General features: G+C 37.0%; 3 protein-coding genes across 3 annotated transcripts; 1 reads left to right on the top strand and 2 right to left on the bottom strand.

Annotated features, from left to right (window-relative positions):
- Nucleotides 1–2,836: 2,836 nt before the first annotated feature.
- Nucleotides 2,837–5,715, bottom strand: LOC135471498 (5' exonuclease Apollo-like). Its single transcript, XM_064750758.1, is given in 4 exon segments — nucleotides 2,837–4,572; nucleotides 4,575–4,806; nucleotides 4,808–4,900; nucleotides 5,666–5,715. Coding segments are annotated over 3 exon segments (1,782 nt in total). The 5' UTR covers nucleotides 4,883–4,900; nucleotides 5,666–5,715; the 3' UTR covers nucleotides 2,837–3,097.
- Nucleotides 5,716–5,766: 51 nt separating this feature from the next.
- Nucleotides 5,767–9,081, top strand: LOC135471769 (small ribosomal subunit protein mS33-like). The gene is made up of 3 exons (XM_064751099.1): nucleotides 5,767–5,841; nucleotides 7,987–8,311; nucleotides 8,829–9,081. Exons 2-3 carry the CDS (start codon nucleotides 8,091–8,093, stop codon nucleotides 8,935–8,937), a joined length of 330 nt encoding a protein of 109 aa, XP_064607169.1. The 5' UTR covers nucleotides 5,767–5,841; nucleotides 7,987–8,090; the 3' UTR covers nucleotides 8,938–9,081.
- A 2,559-nt stretch (nucleotides 9,082–11,640) lies between these two features.
- LOC135471151 (leucine-rich repeat and guanylate kinase domain-containing protein-like) lies at nucleotides 11,641–21,277 on the bottom strand. The gene is made up of 16 exons (XM_064750238.1): nucleotides 21,041–21,277; nucleotides 19,818–19,925; nucleotides 19,269–19,350; nucleotides 18,846–19,028; nucleotides 18,513–18,637; nucleotides 18,228–18,281; nucleotides 17,786–17,875; nucleotides 16,902–17,069; nucleotides 15,958–16,064; nucleotides 15,599–15,718; nucleotides 14,866–14,962; nucleotides 14,315–14,428; nucleotides 13,711–13,912; nucleotides 13,278–13,546; nucleotides 12,797–12,885; nucleotides 11,641–12,487 (listed from the first exon to the last, which is right to left on the bottom strand). The coding sequence occupies exons 1-16, from the start codon at nucleotides 21,245–21,247 to the stop codon at nucleotides 11,995–11,997; spliced, it is 2,508 nt and encodes an 835-aa protein (XP_064606308.1). The 5' UTR covers nucleotides 21,248–21,277; the 3' UTR covers nucleotides 11,641–11,994.
- Nucleotides 21,278–21,599: the final 322 nt, after the last annotated feature.

Genomic DNA, 21,599 nt, shown 5'->3' with positions numbered 1-21,599 from the left:
AAGCATACATACGTATCAATATATGGATTGGACAATGAATAAATTTTTGACGCGTCATCAAAAAAAAGCGATCACAGCAAAAGAATAATAAAAGTTCAGTACAACATCACGTGTAAGTAAAACTAGCAACTACTGGGGATTATTTATTAATTTAAATCGTGATGAATACGAAAACTAATAAACTTAATAGTTACGCACTACTAATCCTCAGTGCTTGTATCCAGAAAAATAAGGTGATTCGAATGACAAAACTAACTTGTTTGGGTCTTAAATGCTTTTATTTCTCTAAAAAACAAAATGTAGGATTTTCAATAATTATTTAATAAAGCTTCAGAAGTTTGTTTTTCCCGAACAAATGATCAAGACACTCTTTCCTTAGTCTTTTTATTGAGAACTGCTTATATTTTAAAGGAGAGTTGATAGAATAATTTTGAAGAATTTTAAAAAAATATTTATATTTCACTTCTAGGCGATAATTTCTAGTCTCATTTGTGTGCTGTACTTCTCGTATCGTTGTCCTAGGTCTGATATCATGTCATGATACACGCAATTCTAAAGATTTAGCGAACAGCTTTAATGTACCTATACTAGATATGAGAGCTAGAACATTTACCTTCATCTCTGACATCCACTCTTCTGTTAATCTATGCCGTATAATCGGCAAAATCCTCACACCATTCCATTATCATTCATTGGTCATTCCACACTGATGTAATTAGGATCCCACCAGTCAAGGACTGGTAAATTTACACAGTATAATTACAGACGTGCAATCCCTACCTTTGTCGTTCACTGAAAGGTTTTTGTCTATCAGACATTTTATTCAAAGGAGGCTTTATGGCGTTTGCCGTCGAAGCTGTTGTTTTAGTGATACATGTAATTGTTCCGTGTGGTTTAGTTGAACTGGTGGACCTACTTGGGATATAGGCCACACATTTAATCACTGTATACCTTCAAGGTTACCTGGCCCATTAAGTGCATTGCGCAGCACTAAGTGAAATCAACATGCCTACCACTTGAATATAATGTGACATAGATCTTTCCGAACTGTAAATCAAGAATACAAAATTGACCAATCATAAGCAGTATTGTTGTAAATATGTCAACCGGATGTCACACATACTGGTTAAAAATGTTCATTCTTTCTGTGAAGTCACAACATCTCAACTGCTTTCATCGGGACTGGAATTCCATGTAAGACCAAATATATAAAAGACCATTTTCAAGCACATATATAGGAGGCCATTGTCAACCACATATATATAGGAGACCTCTGTCAACATTTTATATGTAGGAGACCACTGTCAACCACTTATATATAGGAGACCATTGTCAACCACTTCTATATAGGATACAACTGTCATGCACTTATATATAGGGAGACCATTGTCAACCACATATATACGCCATTGTCAATCACTTATATATAGGAGGTCACTGTCAACCACATATATATAGGAGACCACTGTCAACTTTTTATATGTAGGAGACCATTGTCATCCACTTATATATAGGAGACCTTTGTCAACCACTTCTATATAGGATACAAGTGTGATGCACTTATATATAAGGAGACCATGGCCAACCACATATATAGGCCATTGTCAATCACTTATATATAGAAGGCCATTGTCAACCACTTACATATAGGAGACCATTGTCAACCACTTATATATAGGAGACCATTGCCAACCACTTATATATGAGGCCATTGTCAACCACATATATATCATGCCATTGTCAACCACTTATATATAGACCATTGTCAACCCCTTATATATAGGCCATTGTCAACCACTTATGTATAGGAGACCATTGTCAACTACTTATATATAGGAGACCATTGTCAACCACTTATGTATAGGAGGCCATTGTCTACCACTTATATTTAGGCCATTATCAACCACTTATATAAAGGAGACCATTGTCAACCACATATATATGAGGCAATTGTCAACCACTTATATATTTAGATCATTGTCAACCCCTTATATATAGGCCACTGTCAACAACTTATATATAGGAGACCATTGTCAACCACTTAAATACAGGCGGCCATTGTCAACCACTTATATACAGGAGGCCATCATCAACCACTTATGTATAGGAGGCCATTGTCAACCACTTATACATAGGAGGCTACTGTCAGCCATTTATATATAGGAGACCAGGGTCAACCCCTTATACATATAAGACCATTGTCAACCGCTTATTGCCACCTAATCAACTTTAACGAAAGCAGGGAAATCCTTACCAGAGAATGGGGCTGAACCTACGTCATTTTGAAGACCGTAAATGTATTGTTTTATTGCATATAATATTGCATTTTGCTTATATCGAGACTGGTTCAAATCTTTTTGTTTCGGCATAGTGTCTAAACAGGGACACTCTGCCGAAATGACACTAAACACAACCTGTATCCTGGGCTTTCTGGTGCATTAGTCGTGTGTGGGAAGGTCTGCTAGCAACCTGTGAATCGTTGACAATATAGATTTATCCTGGACTTTGCCCGGTTTCCTTTCACTGTCATGCTGACCGCCATCGTTTCAGTGAAATATTCTTGAGCACAGAGTAAACTCCAATCAAATAAATATAAAATAAATAAAGTAAACAGGTGCATAGTTTGAGCAGATGAAGTGTGGTTTGTCTGCACAAATATATACAACATAAATATATAAACACATTATTTAAGAACACAGGAATATACCGGTACTGTTCTTTATAAAGAATGTTTTAACCTAAGAAGTCAAATTAGAATACTTGTATTTGATAACTTATTGTTTATCACACAATTTTAAAAAATCTTTCACACTTTCAACATACCTGTATTGTATTTATTAACTTTTACATAAAAATCACATTTTACATAAAATCAAATATATCAGAAAACTTGTTGTACATGTATCTGAGATTTCATAGCTTACAGTTCATCATACAATTTAAAAAGCTTTCAGGCTCTCAACATGTTGTTCCACATTTTTTTCAAAGTATTACATTAATGAAATTCTTTATCAAAATTCAAAATCTTATGCTAATTAGCATTGAAATAAATATGACCACATTACTTATGAAGGACCAATTCATGCCTTACGTTCTTCTAATAAGTATGCATCAACTTCCGTCGTCTTTTTTTATGTAATGGTATTACATTGAATTCCTCACATAAATGTTTTCCCATTACTGCCTTATTTCCACAATGCAGAGAATCAGGTTCTACAGAATAATTTAATTCATTTGATATTGCTGAAGAAACAGGAGATGGATTATCTACACTCTCAAAGAACTGTTCCAGTTGCTCACTGTTGTTAAAAGATTCTCCATCGGTGGAGTCACCATGGAGTTGAGAGGTGTTTGCCTGTTTTCCACGGGTTTCTACACCATTGCTTTGATCACATTCTGGGTCAGACTCACTGTCTTCTACTGTTAATGTAATCACTGTGACTTGGCCTTTTTCATCATTACATGCCAAGTTAGGCTCTTCCATCTGTTCGACAAAAGTTCTAGGATAACCAAAATCTGTCTCCAAAGCACATTTTTTACATTTTCGGGATACATGTGCAAACTCTTCAAGACCATCACAAGAGGGACAATTTTCCATTTCGTTCCTGCATTTACTGTCTGACAAATCATCACATTTTCTTTTGTTCACCAATACTTCCTGATGACCGCTGGTAATTAATGGTCGTGCCACACCTGAGTTTAGGTCTGGCTTGGTTTTCTCTGGAGAGTCAATGTAATTTACTCCCAACTTGGATTTCATAGCCTGTTTCCTTGCCGACCGCAGAAAGCGCAACGCACTTTTTTGTCGACAGGTTTTGAGAGCAGAGCCACCACTGGACATAAAAGATTTCACACTTGCAGGAATGTAGAAAGAATGCATTTTGGCCGATTTCATGTACTGAGAAAAGCAACTCATATCTGAACGATCTTGACCAGACATTCCCATGAGACCTCTTGATCTACCACTTACAATGGGGATTATTCTTTTAGGAGTTATCTTGGAAACAAACTCAACTAGTTCAGTATAAGAGCTGTGGTCAGAATATGGCACAATATGCACATTCTCTAGGTTGGAAAAGGGCATACCTTGGATACCATGATAAAGAGCTGTCGGTAGGATGACCACTGTTTGGTGTGTTTCATTCCACTGTTTCACATTCTTACTTGAAATCATATGAAGGGGTTGAGTTTTTATACGACAATTTGAAATGTTAGTGTTAAAAACATCCGGGAGATTCAAAACTTCAGCAGTTTCATAAAAAGTTTGAGACACTCCAATCCATTCATTGACTGAGTGTGCGATCTGAACTAGGAGCTCTTCTTTACCCAAAGACCTAATGCCTATGACTATGCTGTCAGCATCTGCACTTTCTCTCACAATATTTAAGACTTTTTCTACACATTGTTCCCTAGGTGGGAACTCACACGATGGAGAACAGTAAGTATTATCCAAATACAGTGTATCAATGCCTAATTCAAGAAGTGGGGTTTTCGTTAGCATATCTACATGGAAACGAAAATCCCCAGTGTAGAGAATATTTCCAAAGTATCCTTGAAAAACAAACATAGTTGCCCAGGACAATGGTTTGCATCTATGAGCATTACACTCATGGTTTCAGAGCTTTCACTATCCAGACCTATGATATGGCCGCGATTCAGTTCAAGAGGACGTAGTATTTTTTCATCCACATTTAACTTCAGCTGCACAATTTTTGCTGTTACCTCTGAGCAATAGATGGGTTTTTTCCAGGTTGAAGAGAGGCCCTCGGTGTGGTCGGCATGACAGTGTGACAGGAAAAACACCTTTTGCCCTGGGAGACTTTCGAATCTTCCAGAAATCAACAGCTATGGGTGTAAAGGGAATCACATGTCCATTCACCATGCTGGTTCATCAATTATTCTGAAAATACAAAATAAAATTAACTAAAATGTTTACACATTCACACTACACAAGACAGGGCAAACATCACCAGAAAAAAAACCTGTCTAAGTTTGAACTAACATTGTATACTAATATATAGGCCTATACATCTACTTGAACATATACACTGCAATAAAGGAATGAACATGCACATACAGATGCAGCAAACAGATGTTGTATTAGGCAAATTACTGAATTGTGCTATGTAAGGATGTATAAAAAGATAAGCAGTGGTTTATAATTTTGTAATGGATATTATACAGAATCTACCAATGTCAATTTCCCCATCATCACATGCCCTGGTATCAAATCAGAAGATCAAACATACATGCTAATACCATGCTATACCCTATACCCCAGGCCTTATAAAATGGAAAGGTTGGAATATGACATAGGGTATTGCATAAGCCTGTAATGGCGATCTGCTTGATACAAGGGGCTGTGTCCATCATAAACATGATTTGGGGAAATGTATCGACATTCAATCAATATTTCGAATTAACATGTATGTATACAACCATTCATGAAACAAATGTATATTATTTTTTCTTGACACATTATGGCCTATGAAGATTTAATCAGACACAAACATACCCAGAGTCTATATTTTAAAAAATCCACGAACTGGAATCTGGAAGGCAGGGGTACACTACATTACGTACATTCTCTTATCAAAACCAAGTGCAATACAAGTACGTAAAAGCCATTCTATCTTAAGAATACAGCATTGCTTAGATTTCATACTTTCGCGTGACACAGACGGAACTCTGGCGCCTAAACACGAAAAGTTTTCCTTTCGCGGCTTTACCAATCAAATTGACCTTTCATCTCAAAAGTAGACTCAACATTCCTTCAGCAACAGGAGAGTTCCAAGTTTACGATCTCCACAAACATGAGCAGCTCGGCTGTAACTCGCTGTGGTAAGATATACTTTAAGAGAGTCTTATTTTACCGGCATCTAATAAATTTGTATGTTTTTAAAGGTGACACGCTCTGGCCTATGGTAGTCTAATATTCAAGAATAAGTTCGTATGGGAATTCGGCGCTGTGTGCCCTGTAATACTATATCACAGAGTGTCCAGTGTTCGTTACCTTCGTGAAACCACAACTCAAATTTGAAGCGATTTCTCCATCAGAAGAAATGTTTTGGCATTTGTAAAGACTAGGGTGACTATTGTTAGTCAATGAGTTCCTTCTCAGGAGTTAATTGTGAAAAGCTGCGTCAATTTACCATGTGACACCACCCTCAATTTTAAAATCCCATCCACCACCCCCACACTTAGAAGTCGGATGTTGAATAAGCAGGGGCATCATTTAGCTGTCTGAATTAATCTGCTGAATGATTCTATTGTAGTGCGAAATAATCGCTGCACCTAAATGATCAACCTCCTTATTCAACATCTGGCATCTACATAGTCCATCCAGATGCATGTAGAGGGGGCCTACGTGGCTCAGTTGGTTAGCGCATTAGCGCAGTGTAATGACTCCCGAGTCATCAATGCCTCTCACTAATGCGGTTGCTGGGAGTTCAAGTCCAGCTAATGCTGGCGCCCTCTCCGGCCGTATATGGAAAGGTCTGCAGCAACCTGCGGATGGTCGTGGGTTTCACCCGGGCTCTGCCCGGTTTCCTCCCACCATAATGCCTGCTGCCATGGTATATGTGAAATATTCTTGAGTACGGCGTAAAACACCAATGAAATAAATAAGTAAATAGATGCATGTAGGCTCATACTCCCTCTTATGCTATATTCTGACATTCATTGTAACACTTAGTCGATCTCTATCTCTTAAAACACATTGCACAGAATTTCAAACACAACTTCCTCCCACTTACTGTAATCAAACTCAACTCATCTGCTTATTTCTATGTACAGGTAATTTTCTGGTGGAATCTCAAATACTATCCACTTAATTTTCTGCCCTCACTCACCGATGAACTAATTAACTCACTGGCTTAAGGCCCTAATGTCTTCTAGAGCCTTGGCAATACTGAGTACCTCGTCGTCCACAGCTATTTTGGACCACTTCGGTGCAGTTGGATAGAGCATTCGTCTCAAAATTGGGAAGTACAAGGATCAAACCTGGGTTGAGTCATACCAAAGAATTTCTAAATGGTACTTCCTGCTCCCGCGCTTATTGCTCATGCACACTGTTTGGCCCGGTGTCAGTTTAATGTGACCTATGAGCGGTTTTGAAGTGTAACTGTGGCTTTGAAATTCTGTTATATTTCCATTACCATCTGTAAGCACAACTTCAGTTGTCTGAAACGAGGAGCATAAAAAAGAGCTTTTTAGCACAGTTGGGTTGGGCGCCATCAGTGCAAACCTCATTGAGATCCATGCATCGTAACACTTATTCTATCCCAGCCTCTCAAAGAAATCGCCATACATTTCTGATCTGTGACTTGATGGAACTGATTTCAGTGATGTCCACGCTTGTGGCAAACAAACTCTCCAGCATTAAAGAATCAAATCCTTTTTTTTTCTTCTGTCGGTTGAATTATGAAGATTGAAGTTGTGCCTACAGATGGTATTGAAAATATTGTTTTCAAGATGTTTTTAATACCAGAGCTCAATTACATTTCAGGAAGCCATGCAGGTTACATGACTTTTCAAAATGGCTCTCAACAGCATGCAGTTTGGTACCTTTGAAGTTCTTGCGGTGAATGAAACCACAAGACATCAAGTTAATTAGTTATACAGGAAAGGGTAGTGAATCAACAAGAGATTCAACCAGAGAGAGGAGCCTAGAGTGGGAAGGAGATGGTAGTTGGAAATCTGTTTTATGAGAGATAGGGATGGACTCAGTGCCATGGTGAATAGTAGAATGTTTAAAGTCCATCTAGATGGCTTATTATCTACCTTGTTTGTTGATAAATATAAATAAAGAGACTACGGTGGACTTGTTAAATTACGGGCTACCAGTAGACCATAAGCAAAAGTTGCTGGGTGACCATAACTTAAGAATGTAAAGTTTAAGCCCAGTAGTCAATAATCAAGCCCAGTTTAATATAGCTATAGATCAGACTGCATGTTTATTGAAGGGTTTGTTTTTTTAATTTATAGATAATGTCCATGGATGAAATCTCTGCCTTGGGTACATAATTGGATCAACAGATACAGAAACTGCAATACAGATTTAAAGGCACTTAGTTACACACTGGGCCAATATGGCTGCTTCAGGAATGTCAAATTATGCAAAAAGAATGGCACGACTTGCAGCAAGAATATTTGCTGAGGTTCCAAGGCCTACAAACTCCAAATCATTGAAAGTTGTGAAACTATTTGAAAAGGAACCCATAAGCTCAAATCAAGAATTGATGGACTACTACCCTAAGCATCATGAAACAGACTTGTTTATGCGCCGTCTACGATACCATGGGCTGTTCAGGTAACATATGCCTATGCATTTTTTCTAATTATAAAATGCACCTTATTTCCTATTACTTCAGTTCTTAAGTTTTTGTGAAACAAATGGACCTGAGTGAGCATATATTGCACATGACCATGTCACAGCAAAGATACACTATTATATGGTAATGAAATATATTAACCTTATAAATTTTAAAATCTGCCATAAATTTTGAGACTTCCAAGCTGGAAGCCTGTTGTTCTTGCAAGGGCGATTAAAAATAATGTTCCTAGTAACAGTGTATGTATGAAGAAGTTGTAGAATGTGACTATAAAACTCATCTATGGATGTCACTTATAACACTTTAAAGGCTATATTTTGAAAATATCAATATAGCTGTGCTGCTATTGATAGTTTCAACCATTCTTAACAGGTGAAACTGATCTGTGCAGAAACAAGCCCAGAACTGGGCATGAATTGATCAAAAGATAAATGATCAGATTCTGCTATTGTCTTGTCTTTTTATTGAGAAAGTTTTGTTTTTGTGGGATTTCAGAGATGAACATCTTGATTTTAAAGAAGAAATGGCTAGACTAAAGAAGCTTCGAGGAAAAGGAAAACCCAAGAAAGGAGAAGGAAAACGAGCAGTGTTAAAGCAGTCATGACGAGGATCAAAATTTAATGCTTTTTTTTCTTGATGTGTAGGAATGAGTGACATAACCAATGGTATATGTACCACTAATGAGACAATGTGGATTGACTGAAGTGGTTTTCCCCCTTTTGTAGATAAAACTAATAAAATAGTGCTTCTCAAGTACAGGATTGTGTGTATCTTCACATTTCCATGCTGGCTTCCTTTCCGGCCATTTGTGGGAAGGTCTTGCAGCAACCTGTGCCCAGTTTCCTCCCACCATTGTATATGCGTGAAATATTCTTTAGCACTTTAAATAATCCAGTCTATCATTGAAAAAGAATTTGGATAGAGAAAAACACAAACCAAAAAAGGAAAACCACACACAAACAATTTATTTATTTCATTGGTGTTTTATGAGGTACTCAAGAATATTTCACTGTAGTCAGAATATTTAACGGTAGCCTGCATTATGGTGGGAGGAAAACAGACAGAGCTCGAGAGAAACCAGCAATCTACAGGTTAGTGGCAGATCTTCACATGTATGACCATAGAGGAAGCCAGCATGATCTGGGCTGAAAGTGACTGCATTGATGAGAGGCTCCTGTGCCATGGTGTCATGCTAATCAGCTTAGCCACTTACTCTCACTACTGTTCGTCTAGAAGACTGTCAAGTACAAGAAGTACAAGATCTTGCTGGAATATACAAGTGAAGTGTGTCCAATTCAAGACTACTTTGATGCTCTGAAAATAACATAGGAAAACTTTCACTAAACTTTGTAAATCACTTTTTTTTTACATATATCACATCATGTTGTTATAATCTACACAGTGTCATAACTTAAGAAGTTTGGTGGTGATTGTTATCAGTAACCATCAATGCAAAGCTGATATGTTCGTTTAATCTCCACTGTGTCTTCTTGTAGCTTGTGTGAAATTCATGTAAGGCCAAATGACACCCCAGAGCGAGATTTGCATGTTATACGTAAGATGGACTTGTGGTCACCTGTCAGTTCTATGATAATCTTGAAAATTCATGCCGAGATGTGGCTTTTCGCTTTTAATGAACTTGCATCTCTTGATGCTGACGTTAATAGAGTTGCACCACTGCAATGTCCTATATCAATCAAAATGCACAGTAGGCTATAATAACTTATGTGAACAAGTATTGATCCAAACACTGCCAGCCATCACTGGATCCAGGTTTTCCACTGGTAAGGCAAACAAAAGGTCTACTGACAATATTGTAACCCAAAGAATGACGAATGTAATACTTCGACAACAGGAAATGTACACAAGTCAGAAACTGCTGCTGAGCAAGCATTTATCCATTGGGATGGATGGTTGGTATAGGTTACCACCCCTTAGACTTCATGCTAGGTACAAAATTGTTAATTAAAATTCACCATTGAGTGTAAAAATAGGACAAGGGTAAATTTCGTTTTTATGTAATAAATCCACATGGAACCGAAGACCGCAAGGTACATTTCTTTCTAAAAAAAAAATGTGCAAAGAAGAATTTATGGAACACCCAAGGGGAGGTAACTACCCTGTTTAAAACCATATTGGTCTGAACTTTCTTGGTACCCTGTTGCCCCAGACCACCTGGGCATTGTAAGGGCTACTAATGTAAAATCGTGGTCAAGAGCCGAATAAAGGCCCAGTGGCATGTACAGGGCTAAAAAAGAAAAAAAAATTACTTGGCACAGGATACTAGTCTTAGAAGGGGCTGTCCATAAATTATGTAGGCTCAAATTGCGAACGCTATGACAGCTAATCCCCACTGTATGCATCATGTACAAAACTGCCCACACCCCATGTACGTAGTACGTTGATGCATATAGGTTTATAAAATGCATAAAGCGACCAAATGATGGATGCAGTCAATAATATTATATCAAGGTGTACAAGAACGATTACATGCCCTTGATTTACATGTTCTAATGAGCTAACAGGACATTTCAATGCCTAAAATAGTAAACGATAGTTTGGACCGGTTTCTAGCAGATTTATGGAGGACTTTGTATTTAATCATCTTTGTGAAGTTGTACGGGGCTAAAGCCATACAATCAATACAAAAGCACTGCCAAAATTTCGGCGACAGCTACTTTTCTGATGTCACTGGTTATACTTCATTCCAAAGCTTCTGGCAATCATCATGGCACGTCTGCTTTTTCACATTTGGTACCATTTCCAGTTCTGATCAGCAATGACTGAAAAGTTTAGCCACACAGACCATGTGCTATAATTAACTGACACGCAGCAACGACCCCTGTCTTGTTTGTGATGCCGTTGTACAATGCATGGCGAATATTACTAATCAGTACAACAGCACATACTTCATTTATCACTTTTAACTTTTTTTTTTTTACGTGTGTACATTTTGTACGTACGATAGATGCATCCACACACCCCTACAATCCCCACTGTACACCCCTTGTTCATGAAGCATACATCCCCCGCCCATCAGCTTACATACTTTATGAACGGCCCTTAAGGTGTTACTGAATTTGATGAATTTGACTTTGAGATAAATTTGAGAATTTGACTAAGAGATTTATTTATGAGACAATGAAGTGAATAATTTCCGGCTTCATGTAAACCCAGAAAGCAAGCTAAGCATACTGGTACAAAAAAGAAAACAATAGTTTTTCATTTCACTTTATTTAATGTTTCTTACACACAGTACAATTTTATTTACAATTTACATTCAAAAGTGTGTAAACTAGGGCATAAATATTCATGGTAATATATACAGTAAATCTATACCTTTATTCAGATGCGTTACCACTCAGATGTATTTATAACAATTGCTGTATACTTGGTGAAACAGTAATAACATGAAAGCAGGACAATAATGTTACTATTGCTATGCTACAGATCTTCACTTGTTTTGGGTGTAGCAGTTAATAAGAAAAAGTATCTGTAGAATTGTGCACGACCTTTTGCATAATGCTGATTTTTAAGTACACACTGGTTTCCCAAAATCATAAATATCACCATAGTTGAGCATAAGATTAAAATTGTAATGAAACAGATAACTGTTTCATATCACAGTCTTGCTTGGCTTTCAGGTTTTCAGAGACTGATTTTAGAAAGTAGCTGTAGCTTTCAGTGGTTTAGGGGACGGAGATATTGGGGGCAACACGGCATGTCTGTCTGAACCAGGACGGTTACATTGGTGACTGTCATTTTGTGAGCAATGAGATGCAGGCCTAGGGGGAGGTAGATCCATTGACATTTTAGCAGCTGACTGAGGACGTGACCCAGACTTGTGGCTGAACGTCTGGCCCCCAGAAAACAAGTCCATGGGGTCAACAGTTTCCATTGGCAGTGAATGATTCTCATTGATCTGTGCCTCGGAGCCTTCAGGTGAGTTTTCCCTAGGAGGTGGGCTGGCTGAAGTGAGGTTAGAGAGGTGGTCACTCTTTTTGGAGCTGGCTGAACTGGAGTCTGGTGAGTCAGGTGGAAGTGTGTCCATGTTACCCACATGGTCAGCCGGAGCAGATACTGACCTCAGACCTTCAGCATTGCCCTCCAACCCATGCTGACCAGCGGCAGTGTGGGGAGCAGTGCGAGGACATCTGAAATATAGATTTTTTTTATAATATAATATGGCTTGAAACAGGGGACCATGCCCTTCTTGTCATACCTGGTGGATTACACAATGAACATTTGTGAAACCAGGTACCATATATCTCTGATGAATAGTACATACAAAACTTGCCGCACTAACCATATTTAAGTCATGCATGTTAAAATGCCTATGGACGACAACCACTTTGGTGTGTACGGATTATACCATTCTAATTTCTTTCATACTTGTACTCCTATAAATGCAGAAAATCAGAAAATATGTTTCACATGGGACAGCTCTGAACATAATGACTTACTGGCTGAGAAGTTGTTCATATAGAGGAGGTACATAACCAGCTACTGCCTCTTTTGCAGCACTTTGACGCCTCTTCAGGGACTCCTCTTCCTGAAAATCAGGTACAGAAGTGAAGAAAGACTTAATGCCTTTAGACATGAGGAAAGATGTTCAAGATTTCATACATGAACAAGCACAGATTATTACACCAATTATCCACCTAGGGCAGTAAATTTCATTATAGTCTCAGCAATCAAACACAAGTTGCTGCCCAAGTCAGCATCCAAATTTTATCACATTGCTCCCAGTTAAATAGGAAGCTTAGGTACTACATTCTGACACATGGGAGTGGGGGTGGGGGGCACATGGGCATACAATTTCACAAAGGGGGTGATTAGAGCATCATTAACAAATGAAGTCCATAGACCACAGTTAGTCTTCATGATGCAACATACATTTCTGGGAACAAAAAATCATTTCCTTCATGCTCTCTTAGAGCTTACCACAATTCCTCGCCCAGAAAGTATTGGTGATTGTGCCTTGATTGTCCAGGTATGAGCTTGGGAGAGAGTAAGGCTGTCTGCTATGCTCGCTTTAGACCATGCTCTTCCCATAGCTGCTGAACCTCCATTCTGACCTGCCACTGTAGGCTCTGTAGTGCCATGTGACTCTGTTGTCTCCCCATGTTCTGACATTGGCGGTGTGGGGATGTTAATACCCAGGTAGTCCATGACCAAGCGCCTTAAACGTCTGTATGCCTCCTGAATATCATCTGTAATAGTCATGCCAATAAAAGTTACTAAAATGAAAACATATCAGTGAACCTTGAATATATTAGACTTTATAGCACTTCACACAACTCAATGTAGAAATTGTCAACAATAAGAGCTACCTTCAGAGTAAATTTATCACAAATACATCATGCAATTCACATACCACTGTTTATCGTTGTATCAAAGAAGCCAGGGTTATTCTGATTGTGTTCAGCACAGAGTTTTGCTCTCTTGATGATGTTTTCAACCTGAGATTCCGAATATAGCCCGGATTCCCTCAGACGGCGTTCATGGTTTTCCCTGGTCAGAGGCATAATTAGCACATAACGGGGCTCAAAGTAAGTGTTTTTGAGAGACAACATCCCCTGTAAACAAACCATTTAGAATGTCAACAAATACTATTTCAAACCTGCCACAGACCAGACCATGTGATAATTAAAATAAGCAAGTATGAAATGTAAACTATTTGCAAGATTTAGAAGTATGTTTTCTCAGTGTATATGGAAAAGCATACATGACACATGGGATCATCTGGCCTTTCCCACGTGTAATATACAGATATGCAAACTACGGTGGGAGGCATGTGGTCTTCAATGAGCCTTAAAATGCAACCGTTTACTGTCACCGAGGCCGCACAAGCAACAAGAGCTACTCCACAGTGTTTCTGGACAAAAGGGCAATTTTCGTGTTAATTGGATTTAATATCATTCCAATCAAATTGTTAATTGCTGCCTGTGCTAAAATAAAGCATAATTTAATTTTCTTACCTCCAGCTCCATATGCACAACACTGGCCAACCCTTCTCGGGCTATGCTCTCAATAGATTCCATCTGAAGGCCATACCAATTTCCACTGAGCTCATAAGTTTGGATGAACTGGCCCTGGAATAACAGTGATGCTAACATCAATTAAACAATTCAAATTCTAAAAATGGCTACAATTAAAAGTACATTTGTAATTATTAATACCAAAATTATAATTAACATTTATTTAATAATGTAAGGAAGCCAGATCTCTTATCCAAATATAAATCTTTCAAAATAGTTCACGTTCTACTATTCCTACAATAGATTTAAAACAGCCTCTTCACTTCAGTTTCAACATACATGTAGCACTCTTCAATATGACTGCTGTAAGCTAAAGATACTGTATGGGCACTACCTTTGTGATCATACTGTTTCAGTTACCTGGCTATGGCTGCTTTAAATGCAAAAAGGTCAAATGATACCCAAACCATTTGTATCCTGTTCTGAGACCTCTGACATGTGACAAGGAAAGATTGTAAGGTTTTAAAGAGTGCAAAATACTATACTGGTACCATTTTCACTTCTTGCTCAAACATTTCCAAAGACACAAAGTGGTAGTCTTTTCCTGCCTCTTCATTTGGATATGGTTTCCTAGTCGTGTGTGAAATACTGCAAAACAGAAAGTTTTATATCACCTGTAATAAATATCCAAATACTTTCATCACATGAATGATTCTATTTCAAACTCAAAAGATTCATTATTACATGAAACATAAACTTATGTCTACTAGTAAAAGGTGGCCTGCACATATACATCCAATTTGACATTTTCTGACTTCTATATCTAGTGAACCTAAAGATTTGTTCCCGAAAACATAGCAATGTGCTTAGCAATAAAAAAAAAAGATGTTTAAAAGAAGAGACAACAAATAACATGACCATTTTGGAACATGGTTGCAAAATGATCTAAATGGCCAGACTTTTTCTCTCACGTGCTTGGTAACTCAATAAATCAGAGAATCCGTCACTCTTACCCTACACACATAAAAGGGTTTGTGAGATGTCACCAGAAACAGATGCATTCTCAGGTTATAGAAATAACTTGTGTCTGATCAGTTAAAATTGATATCATGGCATGTTGATTTTCTCAATTTGCCAATTTTATCTCACCTTGAACTATCTTGATTATGCAACAACACAGAAATAAAAAGGTATGCTTTTTAAACTTTATGTGAGGTATCAATGCAAATATGCATGCATTTGGTCTAGTGTTGTCTTTTCCTTTAATACACATCCCACACTCACCCATATCCAAAATAATCTGGAAATTCCTCAACCAACTTCATGGCCAGTTCTTTTTTGCCTGAGCCCTCAGGGCCAACCAACACCAACATAGGATATGGCGTCTCAGTGCTAGGCAATGTGCTGAAAGTACAGCCCGAAAAATTCATTACACATGCACAAATTTTTAATCACCAATCTTGTAATTCACTTAAATACATTGAAATACAATTGAAAACAATACACTTGGTTAATCAGATACATGCAAAACAATGACTTTCTCAGGATAAGATTGTCTCTGAAATTTCCCACTTTATGTTTGTACTCTGTGATACACACACATTTGTACAGTCAAAGATCTTATGATTTAGATTCAAACTTACCTGTCCCAGACTTTACAAGGCTGAAGAAAATTGTAAACCACATGCAAAATGTGGTCTTTTGCAGCTACTACCTCTAATGGTGAGTTAAACATGTTAACAGCAGCCACCTGAAAAATGTGAAAATGCAAGAGTGTGTCACTAATATGAATATATTATATTACTAATACTAATATGAATATGAATGATATGGCTATAGTAAATTATATAGTTCTATTTTTATTTTTTTCTTCAATTCAAATTAAAGTTTAACTGAAATACACTTCATTCAACACAGAAGCTCTTGTGTAATTCTGAGACCCTTAATGAGACATATTGCTGACGCCAAAAAATTCTACTGCTATTTTAAATGTTATCTACATGACGTTAAGACTTTCCGACTTTAAGTGGACAATCAAACATTGAGTTTTATCCCGGGTTTCCAATCGACCATCCACTCACTTGCCTTTCTATACTTTGAAAATATGTCCACAGATTAACTTTTTGACCGGTTTACCTTTCTTTGTAGTGTGACAACTTCAAATGTCAGACATGATACTGTGTTGAAATTATACACCCTCCAATGTAACTTCAGTTTTGCCATATAGATCACTGGGAATTACGAATACTTTAAAATACATGGTCAATAGAAAGGAACATCGTATTTGGTTTACTGCAGAAGACTTTCAAGAGCAGACGTCAATCCACTTCCAATCTGCCATATTATTTACACGTGCAATCCACAAATGAACGTTGCATTCTGTGCTGCCTCATTTGCAAGTTATCACATCGGGAACACACTTTAAATCAGTGAAGGATTTCTCAATCTAATTCTCTTAATTGACATTTTTCAGATAACACAGGCCTAGGTATGAGTATGGCGTAAAACACGAATCAAATAAATAAATAAATAAATATCCAGACACAGCCATAGAAAAAATTAGCCAGTTCTGATCTAGTCTACTCACCTTTTCATCAACTTCCACTTTGCGTCTATCTAGCTCCACTAGTCTTTGGATGCGAAAAAGGATGGAGAGTCTGTAGTCTGGTAACTCCTGAAGAGGATTTCTCAGCAAATTTAAGTTACGCAACATCGGCAGGTCACAAATGTACTTCAGTTCTGAAATATCTATTATCTGAAACAAAGAATAAAAAATGTGGTGAAACATAACAAATGTAACACTCAAACCTAACATTCTTTCTAATATAGATTACACTAGTCTCTGGTAAAAATTAACTTAAGAAACATAATTATCTGGTTCAAATGAAAACACCTTTCAACTTTTACATTGCAAAATATAAATAAAACAGTAATGTTCAGAACGATGATTGGATATCCTCTTAAACAGCAAGAAGCCGATCATGAATTTATGATTCATATGATACAGCATCTACTTAAAGTAAAAGACGTCTAAAAAGTGAAGAAGGTGTCACTAAACTGACGACTTAAAACAATGCACAAATATACTTTCATTTATTTTTCAGATTTTTGTGAAGAGAGTTAAAGGCGGTCAAACACTTGCATTCTAAGGTGGGCTTTATGGACCATACTATCAGAGTTTAGGAACTCTGACATCACACAAAGTTTTTCCAACTCTAATCTCAACACTGATTGTTCGAATAACCCTTTTTACCCACGAGTGAAAGATTACTGTTAAAAGATTCCCCAAAATTCCTTCCTTCTGGTGAGTGATGTGACGTCAGAGCTCCTATATACTGGCAATATGGCTCATAAAGCCCACCTTACTATTCAAATATTTGAATGCCTTTCAACACTCTTGCATAGTTTTCAGCTGTTTGTTCGATAAACCTTACGTCATATTTTAGCTTTCTTTTACTTTAATAAGTTCACCTCATTATCCTCTATATCAATGGATTCCAAGAGACGATGCTCCTTCAGACCCTCCATGCTTCTTATGCTGTTGCCAGAAAGGTTTACATGCTGTGAAGACATATATACATAATCTAGTGTTAAGTACGCACAGAAAAGTTAAAATATGAAGGCGCCCAAATCATATTTACACATTATTTCTGAATGGGCAGGCTGTTAAGAGAAAGCGACCTGTTTTTTTCTCAGTACTTTATGTTGTTCTTTAAATGAATAAATGAATGATCACGGCTTAACTTAACACTCTGTGCGATATGCACTTGCAACATAGTAGCAATGCTTGTAGACGATCAAGAGAAAATGTTGACATTTTTTTAGAAATACTTACTGTATGTTTAAATGATATAGAAAAAGGTTAAAAGTATAAGAAACTTTTTAAATTTATATATTCAATGGCATATTTTACCTGTAAATATCTCAGTGTCTCGATGTTTTCTATCTTCTTGATTTTATTGCCACGCTAGAAATAAATGAAGCAGATCTCACGTAAATGAGTTACACCGTTTGTCTACTGTGCATATACTAATGACTGAGTTTAAAACATACTCATCATTATCACAGATGTACCAATAAAATGATTTGTAGAAATGGGACAGTTACTCTTTTCATGCACTTTATTAAACAGTTCATTTTCATCAAACTTAACTCATTTACAGTTGGTGGGAAATGCAAGTAATACAATTATACTTACAAGATTAAGAATTTTTATTGGTAAATTTTCGAGTCCTTGTATTTGTTCCAAATTATTGTGAGCCAAACTCAGGTGGCTTAATCTCTGACAGGCCTCTATTCCCTTTATAGTTGTGATTTTATTATCTTTCAAAAATTCAAGGAAATGCTTTTGTTCACAAAAAATGGCCAAACAATTGGACATGAACAACATTTTTTTCACATTACTTGTGCATGCTATCTCAGGCAAATGCTTAATTGTTTTTACAGTCATACACTAAATAGCCATATTAGGTTTCAAGAAATTGACATTACAATTATGGAATGATTATTATTTTCCATAAACAAAGGATACTGTCGAGTATTAGCTTGCAAAGACAACTATGAGCAGAGAGATCAGACATCTCCTCTATCATGTTAAATGACATATCCACTTCTTTCAAGTTTTTGGGCGGCAAAAAGTTAAGCAGCTTAGTAAGCTTGTTATTGGACACATCTAGGATTAACAGGTGTTCCAGGCTGTCAAGTGGTGATAAATCTGCAACAACAAAATTACATAAAGTACATAAATGTGTATATTTGCCAGGACATTGGTAAAGGAAAACAACTCCCACTCAACCTGTGAGAAAGAGACATAATGGGAAAATTGTAGATTTTGACAAAAAAATTCCTCTAGCTGTTCATGGACTAACGGTGTCACTTTTCTTTATGAGCTATCAGTTACAGACAATGAAAGTCTTATTGTGAATATATCTCTTGTGTCTTAATTGTTACTCACCTGTTATTTCATTGTAAGGCAGCTCTACTTTCTGGAGGTGGACAAATTCTGATAAAATGCTAATGTCTTTCAAGGCATACCCCTGAAAGTAAATGATATATATTTGTCACTGATTAATAAAAACATGTCTTTTACCAACACTAATGGTACATGTATGTGTACATGTACATTAATTTATAACATATCAGTACAGATCAAACTCAGTGTAGCCCGTTGTTAACAGCAGGCTGGGTGCCTCAGTGATAAAAGTGCTATATCACACAGTCATTGATATAACTTTTGCTATTACAGTGAGTTTTGGTATTCATACCCATATGCCATGTCATGATAAAAGAAATGTGTTGATTTATAACATTCCATTCTGAGTTTAGAATGTTATAAAACATGCATAGTAAACTACATTATGTCTCACAGCAATAAGACAGGCAGACTCGGTAGAAAACAAGATTCAGAGGTATTGCATTCAACAACAAACACCACCAAAGCAGATTTAAACACCTAACCATGGCTCCTACCTAGTAAAATTGACTTCAGAATTTATATACTTACAGGCAGTGCCAAATGTAAATAGACTTGATGCTGACCACTAGCTGAGCGACCCACATTTGACAGCCCTCTTGCTACAGTTTCTTCATCAAGTATACCACCCGGAGATAACTAAAATAGGAATGATGTAATTGTAAATACATGGTGTATAATATATCCAAACATATTTGTGCACAAATACTTAGTAAAACAAACTGGAAATATTACTGAAATATAGGCCTCGTGTATATGACCATTATGTCACTCTGGGACTAACAAAAGAGATATTCTCAGCCATAATAATAATGTATACATTTTACAGTCTGTATTTTAATACCATCTTTGTTTTATTTCATGTACCTGTAAATGCTATCTACTAACTCTGTTTATTAAATGACAACTTGCGGGAATATATTTGTGCTATGAGGCTATATAATATTATACTCACAAATGATGACACCATGGTGATTTACTTTCCTAAGCATACAGTCTATATCAGGATGTTAATTTTTTATTATTATTATTTATTTGTTTTGTGTTTTAAGCAGTACTCAAGAATATTTCATTTATACGACGGTGGGCAGCATTATGGTGGGATGAAATCTGCCCAGAGAAACCAACGACAATCTGCATTCACTGCATTTCACAAGTTTGACTTGTGTGACACAATGACGCCGGAAATCATTTCCACAAAAAGAAATCTCCTTGAGGAACGCATTTCACACAGTCGCAAAACCATATGTAGTATCGCCATTAGAACAGTTGGCTTTATCATGCTGATGTCTACTGGTGGAGTACTACTAACAGTTCGTGTTTAGAATATTTACGGTAAACATGGCCTGCTTTTTCTACGTCATTGACTCATTTTATTTATAGCGCCGGAACTAGCATCACAGCGTCGGAACTGGCATTGCTGTAGGTGTTCGGTTTATGCGTATTTTACAAACATCTTACTCCACTTAGTATATACTGATTTTGGTATATTGTCCTATATAAATTTCACATCGACTGAGGTATAAAAACCATTCAATAACCACCCTTGCTGCGTTGTAATGATTAAAGGCCAGTGAGCGTAACGGGACTGGCGACGTGACAGTACGCTGTATGCGTGCAAGCTTGTACTTTCATTACATTCTATATAGTAACTTCATTCTATTTAAATTACTCAACTATTTTCAATTATATCTTTATCTCCCATTAATGATATCAATTTTTTAAAAAATTGTATTGGGATAATGTTTATTTACCTCTGGTCCATCGTCCTCGTCGCTGCCATCACCGTCAATGTTCGGGTACTTGCCGTCTTGAGCGGTCGGGTCACCCAGGGGTGAACGACCCTCTCTACCATCGTCCAGATTCAGAACATTCGTATCCGTATCCATGTAGTCAAACTGATCATTTGCAGCCATAAATTCTCCACCCATCGCGACATAAGGCGTGTTCATACGCTCCATCTCCGGGGCACTAAATGCTTTCCTACTTCTTCGGCCATGATGGCAGGTTGACAGAAGCCCATGGAAACGGGGCTTCGAAACACACTAGAGAGTGATGTATTCAAGGGAGATAACTAGTAAGAAATCACCATAAGAAAATGAAATTGAATAAAAATATAATTTGAGTGTCTTATTAGCGTTGAAAATGTATGAGCTCAGAAATATTTGTCATGTATTAATTCTGAAGATTATTAAAATTATATTAACATTATAAACATATTAACATTATGAAAATATATATTTAGAATGAACAATAAAAACTATAGAGCTGCGTGTCGTAACTTAGCTCATCACCAGATTACTCTGATTCTGA

Source organism: Liolophura sinensis, chromosome 7, assembly GCF_032854445.1.
Source record: "Liolophura sinensis isolate JHLJ2023 chromosome 7, CUHK_Ljap_v2, whole genome shotgun sequence".
Classification (NCBI taxonomy): Eukaryota; Metazoa; Mollusca; class Polyplacophora; order Chitonida; family Chitonidae; genus Liolophura; species Liolophura sinensis.
The sequence above is the reverse complement of the archived record's forward strand: the minus strand, read 5'-3'. Positions and strand labels throughout refer to the sequence as shown.

Coding starts and splice junctions, on each gene's coding strand:
- LOC135471769 (XM_064751099.1), top strand. CDS start 8,091: ATGGCTGCTTCAGGAATGTCAAATTATGCAAAAAGAATGGCACGACTT. Junction 8,312..8,828: donor CGATACCATGGGCTGTTCAG/GTAACATATGCC, acceptor GTGGGATTTCAG/AGATGAACATCTTGATTTTA.
- LOC135471151 (XM_064750238.1), bottom strand. CDS start 21,247: ATGGAGCGTATGAACACGCCTTATGTCGCGATGGGTGGAGAATTTATG. Junction 19,351..19,817: donor ATTTACATTTGGCACTGCCT/GTAAGTATATAA, acceptor ATTTACTTTCAG/GGGTATGCCTTGAAAGACAT. Junction 12,488..12,796: donor TATGAACAACTTCTCAGCCA/GTAAGTCATTAT, acceptor TCTATATTTCAG/ATGTCCTCGCACTGCTCCCC.